Source organism: Apus apus, unplaced genomic scaffold (genome assembly GCF_020740795.1).
Source record: "Apus apus isolate bApuApu2 unplaced genomic scaffold, bApuApu2.pri.cur manual_scaffold_34_ctg1, whole genome shotgun sequence".
Classification (NCBI taxonomy): Eukaryota; Metazoa; Chordata; class Aves; order Apodiformes; family Apodidae; genus Apus; species Apus apus.
The window spans coordinates 397,361-406,630 of record NW_026248849.1 but is presented as its reverse complement, the minus strand read 5'-3'; the positions used below and the strand labels follow the sequence as shown (position 1 = coordinate 406,630).

Below are 9,270 nucleotides of genomic sequence, written 5' to 3'. Positions count from 1 at the left end.
CATTCAGCAGAAGCATCTCCAGAGCAGCTCCACAGAGCAGGATGATCCCAGCTGCACACCACATGTACAACTGCATCTTTGGAAAAAGCTCCAGCAGAAACTTTGCAGGAAGGGTCTGTTCAGTTTTCAACCCCTCAGTAGATTCAGCAGAAGTGCAGCCCATTGCTACCTGAGGGATTCCTGCCTTCAGAGCTGGAATCTTCAACATTCACCAATGACTTTCGAGCCTGGGCTAAAGATTCAGCCCCACGTGGGGCACCAATAATTGCTGTCACGGTTTGACTCAGGATGGGAATGGAAATGGCCTTTGTCTAGACAGTCTGCACCTGGAAGGACAGCTTTAGAAAGGGCCATTGTCTCATGACCACCAGGCAAAATATTGTGTTGAGGCTCTGGACTTGGTTTCCTTCTTGTCCCTTCTTGGGGTAGCCAGGAGGTGTTGCACAGTTTTCCTACAGTTGGTGTTGCTCATCCTCCCACCCACTGCCCCCAAGAAGAGTCCTGACCCACAAGTGAGGGGTAGGATCTGCCTTCCTATTGCCTGGGGCTCAGAGTTTGGCCTCACTGCTTCATAGAATAAATAAAGACACTAAGAATTCTTAGCTTCAGAGCCACCTGCACAGGGACTTTGCCTCCCTGCAATCACAGCCTCCAATTACCTGCTCTAACGAGTCCCTGGGGAGGCTTTGTCAGCAATAGCCCTCAGTGGGGCCAATCACTGCTTCAAGGTACTTTCAGTTTTGCTTCTGGCTTCTTGAAACCAACCATTCATTCATTCATTCATTCATCTACCTCTCAGCACCTGGGGTTCCTGGACTCAGCACCAAATACACTGTGGGGCTCATTAAGATACAACAACCCTAACGAGCTGTGACTTTTCCTATAATGATCTTCAGGTCCTCAAGACTTGAACAGCTAATTGGAGTCTTTTCATCATGTAGTTAAGGAGGAATCTTTCATTATGTGCCTAATGAAAATGGCTTGGTTTTCTTTATTTGAAAGGCTCTCTTTTGTGGCTTCTCAGCTTAGAGGAGAGATAAAGGCAACTCAATACAAGATGAGAAATGAAAAACTAACAGTGAGATAAAGCCAAATAAATCATTTGTCAGACTTGTTCTAAAATTCATGTTAAACAAATGCAAGTACAACATAAAAATACTTTTTCTGCTTCACGTCTGTTTCAGAGCTGTATTTTCCCTCATAACTGCTTTAAAAATATTTGAAACATTCTCTTTTTAAGTGATATCTGTGTTGTAGATATTTTGTCATGTTATACTTCATTCTGCTCTATTTCATATTGTATTTTTATCTTAGATGTTGTATAATTGCATTTGCTTGGCATACATTTTAAAACTCTTTTTTTATTAAATATCTTAAAACAGTAGTTAAAAATATAATAAATTGTTAAAAAAGACACCCTAGACCAATATCACTTGGAGAATGCTTCTATCAGCTCTTCTCTCAAATGAAAATCATCCAAAACACGTGTTGAAATAACCCCCATTTTTATGAGGTACTGTCTGAAATCTTCCTCCTGAACTACATGATGAAAATGCTCCCAAGGAGCTGTAAGGGTCTTGAAGACCTGAAGAGACAGGGAGACAAAAGGCTCGTTAGGGCTCTCTGCACTTTAATGACTCCCAGGGTGTGTTTGGTGCTGAGTCCATGATCCTCAGGTGCTGAGGGAAGACTGAACAAAGTGCTCAGGAAGCCAGAAGCAAAACTGAAAGTGCCTTGAAGCAGTGATTGGCCCCACTGAGGGCTATTGCTGACAAAGCCTCCCCAGGGACTCCTTACAGCAGGTAATTGGAGGCCACTGTCAAAGTAATTAAAAAAAACAGTAAAACAACATAAATAAGCTTGTTAGTGCTTTGTAATACTTGCTTGTTAGGATGAGGATGATCTAGCTCGTTAGGGCTAATGACATGAACCTCAGATACTGAGAGAAGCCTGAACAAAAGGAAGGACCCTGAAGCACTCAGGGGTCCCCCTGAGCCTGACAAAGCCTCCCCAGGGCCTCGCTAGAGCAGATCATGGGAGGCCATGAGTGCAGGGAGGCAAAGGCCCTGGGCAGGTGCCTGTCCTGCTGAGAAACCCTTTGCTTTGTTGGATGGAGCAGAAAGGCCAAGCCCTGAGCCCAGGCCCTGGGAAGGCAGATCCTGTCCCTCTCACAGGGCTCAGGGCTCTTCCTGGGGGCAGTGGGGAATGAGGGGGAGCAATGACAAGGGAAAGGAAATGCTGTGACAGTTTGGTTTTGGATTTTTTATTATTTTTGGTGATATAAATATATTTTTTTGTTATTAGGATTAGGATTATATTTTGTTTCAATCATTAAGCAGTTCTCAACTCAACCCACAAAAGTTCTTTCCTTTTTCCCCCAGTTCTCCTTCCTGTCCCACTGGGAGGAGGCCACGTGAGCGAGGGGCTGTGTCTTGCTGAGTTGCTGGCTGGGGTTAAACCTGAACAGTCCTTTTGATTTGTGGTGCCCAACGTGGGGCTGGAAGGGTTCAGAGAAGGACAGCTCTGATCAGAGCATGGTAAAATGAAGCAGTTATAATTGTTCATTGTATTGGTTTCACAGTCACTGGGCACCATGTTGGTTGCTTTGCTCTCTGAGCTGTTATGAGAGCTGTGGGATGTCACACCTTCCATGCTTCTGGAGGTGCTGGTGGTCACCTCTGGAGCCTGGCTCAAGGGCATCACTGGGCTGGGCTGTGTGACCCTGATGGTGAGACTGACCTGGGATCCAGAGTCAGCACTGCTGTCACCTCTGTCCTTCAGCTGCAACCTCCTGGAGACTGTTAACAATGACAGTCCTCACCATTTCTCCCCGCTGAACCCATGGATGGAACAGACATCTCTGGCATTCAGGGGCCCTGAAACACCTGCTGCAATCAAACAAGCCCAGCAGTTCCAGCCTCCCTGCTTTGGAGGACAATGGCTGAAAGAGAACTCTGGGGAGGTCTGGCACATGGATCATATCACACTGCCACCAACCACCAAGGCAAGTGCCATGTGCTCACCAAGGTGGAAGGAACCACCGGATGGCTGGAAACATCTCCTGTGTCCCCTGCCACCACCCACACACTGTCCTGGCCTTTGGAAAACAAGTCCTATGTGACATGGTACCCAGCAAGGATGGAGTCAGACTGGGCCAAAGGGCACTGAGTGGGTGTATCACAGCCCCCATCATGCACCAGCCTCTAGGAACATCTAATGAAGCAATGGAACACACTGAGAGCAAGGGGTGGTGGGACATTCTGACACTGGGACACATATTTAGCAACAGCTACATACTCAACACTAGAGGACTGTGGGAAACTGTCCTTTTCTTCCCCATATAAGTCTAAACAAAATGCCTTTTAAGCCAGCGAAGGCCTCTCCTGATTATCCCCAGCTAACGAACTAAAACAGACTCGCTTCTCAAGGACAACTGAACCCAAAACAACAGCTGTGGCCCGGGACAGAAAGGATGGGCGACAAGCCACCCTGTGCCCCTGGCAGTCACCGCCCTAACGTGGGGCTGATGGACGCTCGTTGGCTCTGGACAGTGACACTGACTGGACAGGTGGGTCAGGGGGTATCAAAGGGGCGAGGGCAGCAGGTGGGCCCTTCCCTCCTCCCTGAGGCCCGTTCGGACGCTTTCTGCCTGGGACACCCCCCTGCTGCGGACACTGGTGCTGGGACCCTGCCTGCCTGCCTGCCCCGGGTCCAGCCTGAGCCTCAGCGCCGAGCGTGCCGGGGTCCCGAGCCCTGGGGTCGGGGCCGGAGCCCCCTCCCCGTGTTGCTGCCGCTGGAGGGGAAACCAGCGGCCGCTGCACCCGCTGCCGAGAGGCTGCCCCTCCGACACCACGGACCTGCCGTCCTGCCTGGCCAGAAGGGGCCACCGACCAACCCTGCCGCTGGGAACGGAGCCTGGGGACAGGCTGGGGGTGACACCACCTCACACACACACACACACACTCTTCTCCTCACACTCGCACACACAGCACAACCTCTTCAGCAGGACTGACGTCGGGTTTCCTTCCCTCCTCCCTCCTCCCTTTGGTCCTTAACCCTCTCCCTCAAAAGCTCAGGACCTCTTGCATTGCCTCCCTAAAGGACACTTTCTCACCACACACATATTGATATCCCTGGTAGCCATTCACATTTGCATTGTCCCTAAACATCATCCCTCGGTTTGTGTTAACCCTTAATAAACCGATCAGTTTGTGGAGCAAACCTTGGCTTCAGAGGCAATTTCTGAGCGTGGTGGGGTGGGGGTGCTTTCTAACTCCCCCCCTGAAATACGGCCCCGCGGTGGCCGTTCCTCCGTGAGAGGCAGCGCCGCGTGTGACCCTCGGGCTCATTCACAAACCCCTCCACATCGGGAGGGGCAGTCGCAAAAGGATCCTGACAGCCGGGAGCCCCCGGTACCGGCTTGCGACAAGGACCTATCAATTGAGCTGTCCCTGCCCAATCCAAGCTTCCACGTCCTGCAGAAGGGGGTAGAGTCCCTGTGGTGCACATGAAGAGTCTGTTAGGAAAAGCAGTCTGGGTTAGTCCTGCCTCGGGCAAAGGCAAACCCATCCATGGGTCCTGGTTTCAGCCAAGATGAAGACAATTTTCTTTACCTGATTTCTTTTCTTCAGTGAAATCTTTTTATGGAGCAGCAAGTTTCCAGCTAGTGGATTGATAACTCTGGATCATTTCTAGACAGTGCCAAGACACCAAGGACACTTTGCTCTGCTTATTGAACCTGCTGCTTTGGATAGTAAAGGAGCAGAAGAGTCGTATCTCCAACCCTCCTGTAGGGAGGAGCAGACTAGACACATAGCAAACCTGGCCAAAAGAGTATTCCATCCCATATCTAAAGTCAGGGATCATGGAATTCAAGCCTCTTCTCCTTTCCTTCTTCTTCTTCCCTTCTCTTCTGCTCATGTCCGGCACCCAGGGAGGACTCCACCTCTCCATCACTACTGAGCCCTAGACTTGAAGTGTTCCTGCCCCTCATCACTCTCCCCTCAGCTCCTGTCTGCTCTGCCTTCTCTCCAACAGCTCTGGGACATTTCAGAGCTGCTCACAGCTCAGGAGATGCTGGGGGAGTTGCTGGGGGTGGGGGCAGGAGGTTGGGATTTTACAGTAATTCCTACACATATTTGTATAGATTTGTACATAGATTCTTTTATCAGGAGTGTTTAATTCAAGCTGTCAAATTTAGTTGTCAATCCAGAAAGTCTCTCTCCTCTTTCTCTCTCTCCTTCCCCACCTGGGTGGGAGGGGGAGGGGATGGAGAGTATTGTTGTCTCTGCTTTAATGGCCCATCCTGAGTCAAACCATGACAACAATTTATTGGCTCCCGACGTGGGGCTGTATCTTTAGCCCAGGCTCTAAATTCATTGGTGAATGTTGAAGATTCCAGCTCTGAGGGCAGGAATCCCTCAGGTAGCAATGGGCTGCACTTCTGCTGAATCTACTGATGGGTTGAAAACTGAGAGAACTGGCTGTGCCAGAGGTGATCTATGATAACAAGGGGTTACAGATCCTGGTGACCTTCTGTGCCACACACAAATGCTCCAGAGGTCTGTGCAGGCTGTGCCAGCAGCACATGCCCAGATGTTCTCCTTCAGGGGATGATTTGATGACTACAAAAGACCAACTGTGAGTGAAGTGGCTTTCAAAGCACGACAGTATGGAGACATGATCTCTGATCCCCATCAGTTCCACACCTCAGCCATGGAAGAAATGACTGAGGGAAGGAATAAGATGCCTGAGAGATGGGAAGGCTGGTGCTGCAGCCATGAAGGGGACACGTCCTGCTAGGAGACAGCAGCAAGAGAGGCAGGACCCACTTGGATGCCACCTGTGGTCTCTCTAGTGTGATCTTATAAAGAGGACCTGAGAACCTGAGACAATAAACCCACTGCTGTTCTCCTGAGACGTGTACAAGGGCTGCTAAATAGAAGGAATGAAGGAGATGGTCCTTCCAGGAAGACTTGAGTCAGACAATGGGACTCATTTCAAAACCAGTCTAGTGACTGGCTGGGCCAAAGGGGGGTGGGTGGGTGGTATCTCTCTCTATTTTGGCTTGAACCACATCTGTCTCCCCAAGGCCAGATGTCTGGTTTCATGGCCTTGCAGCGTGCCTCTAAATAAAGAGAGATCTGTCTGCTGGTTACAGCTACACAGTAAGTGTTGCACCAGATAGTTAGAGATTGTCATCAAAATATACATCTATATATATTGCTGGGTTGTGAGATTCCTCTAGAGGTCCTCTTTGGTTCAGGCCTCAGTACCTCATATGGCCTTAAATGGGATGTATGGCCATGACATCACAATGGGGCAGTAGAGCCTGAAATGGGATGTATGGCCATGACATCACCATGGGTGGCCAGTTTGGGAAGCAGGGGGATGTCCACAGCCTGCAGGGAAAGAGCTGCAGGAGTCAGACACTGTAGGACAGCCTGTGGTGGGGACAGCTGGGGGCACAGCCATGGCTGAGAGCCCCCAGCCCAGGTCTTGATCTCCTGGGCTGTGGAGCTTCTCTCTGCAGCTGCTGCCTACGAGGAGACACCTTCTCATGAGAGCAGCAGGACTCCATGGGCTCCTCATCACAGCCTGTGAGCCTGAGAAAGAGTGTCTCCTAGTCCTGCTCCAGGCACTGCACATCCCCACATCCCAGTGCCCGGGCAGAGCCCTGAGCAAAGTGTGAGGGGCAGGATCTCTTCTCCCAGGGCCTCTGGGTCAGGGCTTGCACCTTGGAATCATCTCCCCCAGCCAGGCTGACTCCAGCTCAGAGCCATCTTGTCCTTGCCTTTGCCTGCCTGTCAGCAGGGCCTCCAGGTTCCTGCTCTCAGCAGAGCCCAGGCAGCTTTGTCAGGGATGTCCCTCAGTGGGACCCCTTCACACTGCCAGAAACTCTGGAGTTTGCACCTGACTCTGGCTTCTGGAGAGGTTTCTTCAGCTTCACTGCTCATCAGAGCCACCTTGCCATGGCCTTTCCCTGCCTGCCATGAGTGCTTCCAGGTTCCTGCTCTAAGCAGCCCCTGTGCAGCCTTTCCTGGTAATGGTCCTCCCTGGGACCCATTAATGCTGCAGAAAGTTGGGAGTGTGCAGCTGAGCCTGCCTTGTGGAGAGGAGCCCCAGCAGGGGCTGAGGGCACTGCCTGCAGGCAGCAGGGGAGAGGAGCCAGGCAGGGAGAGAGGATAAAGGCAGGCAGGAGGGGCAGGAGGGCTGAGAGCTGCTGAGGAGACATCTTCACAGCCCTGGGCATGGTGAGTGTCTCTTTCCATGCCCCTCTGTGCGGGGGGAGGAACCAGTCCTGGAGCTGCTGGCTTGGACAGGAGACCCAGACTCCTGCAGCTTTGCAGGGAGAGAGGAGCAGGTTTGTCAAGGCCCCTGAGAAAGTGCCTTCAGCCTTTCCTCTGCCTGCAGGAAGCACTGCCCTCAGCTCTGTGCTCTCCCCAGGGCTGATCTGGTCTCCTCTTCAGGAGTGGCCAGCACAGAGCTGCCCCTGGGCAGGGTCCTGCTGCCAGGAGGGCTCTGCAGGGCAGAGCTGAGCACAGGCTGGGTGGGATGGGGCTGTGAGCAGGGCCAGGGAGGAGAGGTGGGGACAGCTTCCAGCAGGAGCAGCTGCAGTCAGGTCCCTTCCCCGCAGCAAGCCCTTGGTCTCCTCTGCTCCACAGCAGAGCTCCTGGCTCCAAGGCACTGGGATCTCAGCCTGACTCACCTGCTTAGCAGCTTCTCATCCTCTTTCCCATGTTCCCCCTGCTGTGGAGCAGGAGAAACTCTTTTGGCAGCTGGGCTCCTCACAGCACACTTGGCCAGCACAGACCAGAGCTCCAACCAGGGAGATGGAGGAATGTTCTGTAAACAAGGAGAGTCAATGTCTGTTTTCAGAGGGTGGTTTGAGGGGAGGGAATGGAAAGAGATTTGCTCAGGGCTGTCCTGACTTGTGAGTGTGCTTTCCTCCTCTGGCAGCAGGTCCTGAGGAAAGGGCTGGGATGTCCAACAGCAGCTCCATCAGCCAGTTCCTCCTCCTGGCATTCGCAGACAGGCGGGAGCTGCAGCTCCTGCACTTCTGGCTCTTCCTGGGCATCTACCTGGCTGCCCTCCTGGGCAACGGCCTCATCATCACCACCATCGCCTGGGACCACCACCTCCACACCCCCATGTACTTCTTCCTGCTCAACCTCTCCCTCCTCGACCTGGGCTGCATCTCCACCACCCTCCCCAAAGCCATGGCCAATTCCCTCTGGGACACCAGGGCCATCTCCTACTCAGCATGTGCTGCACAGCTCTTGTTCTTTTCATTCTTCATCTCAGCAGAGTTTTATCTCCTCACCATCATGTGCTATGACCGCTACGTGGCCATCTGCAGACCCCTGCACTACGGGACCCTCCTGGGCAGCAGAGCTTGTGTCCACATGGCAGCAGCTGCCTGGGCCTCTGGGTTTCTCAATGCTCTGCTGCACACAGCCAGTACATTTTCACTGCCCCTCTGCCAGGGCAATGCCCTGGGACAGTTCTTCTGTGAAATCCCCCAGATCCTCAAGCTCTCCTGCTCACACTCCTACCTCAGGGAACTTGGGCTTCTTGTGCTTAGTGCCTTTTCATTCTTTGGCTGTTTTGTCTTCATGGTGGTGTCCTATGTGCAGATCTTCAGGGCTGTGCTGAGGATCCCCTCTCAGCAGGGAAGGCACAAAGCCTTTTCCACCTGCCTCCCTCACCTGGCCGTGGTCTCCCTGGTCACCAGCACTGGCATCTTTGCCTACCTGAAGCCCCCCTCCATCTCCTCCCCATCCCTGGACCTGGTGGTGGCAGTTCTGTACTCAGTGGTGCCTCCAGCAGTGAACCCCCTCATCTACAGCATGAGGAACCAGCAGCTCCAGGACGCCCTCATGAAATTGAATTCTTAATTGTTCAGGAGTGAGAGATTTAAAGCCTCTTTCCGGAAGTGATTCCACTTTATGTCATTGCACCCTTTTTGTGTGTTTATTTTTTTGTTTTGTTCTTACATTTTTTCTGTATTCTACTCTGTGGCGGATTGTTCTTGTTTTATTTAATATTAGTATTATTTTATTTATAATTACTACTGTTGTTGTCATGCATGGTTTTGTTCCTGCAAAGATGTTTGCACTTGTGTCGCTACAACTGAGACACGGACCTGCTTTGTTTCCTCTTGATCCATTATTAAAGTTTCTAACACTTGCTCTGAGTCCTTGGCTGTCCAGTAACCCAAATGAGCTGCTCTGCATGGCATCCTGTCCCCCAGCCATGTCACTTGCACCA

The 9,270-nt window shown here is 51.8% G+C and overlaps 1 protein-coding gene across 1 annotated transcript in view; it reads left to right on the top strand.

Moving 5' to 3' along the window:
• The first annotated feature begins 7,982 nt into the window (after nucleotides 1-7,982).
• The window catches only part of LOC127396221 (olfactory receptor 14J1-like), a 2,951-nt gene continuing 1,663 nt past the window's right edge, over nucleotides 7,983-9,270 (top strand). Inside the window, exons 1-2 of the mRNA XM_051643842.1 lie at nucleotides 7,983-8,303; nucleotides 8,364-8,825. Of these exons, the coding sequence (XP_051499802.1) occupies nucleotides 7,983-8,303; nucleotides 8,364-8,825 (783 nt within the window). The remainder of the gene's footprint in view (nucleotides 8,304-8,363; nucleotides 8,826-9,270) is intronic.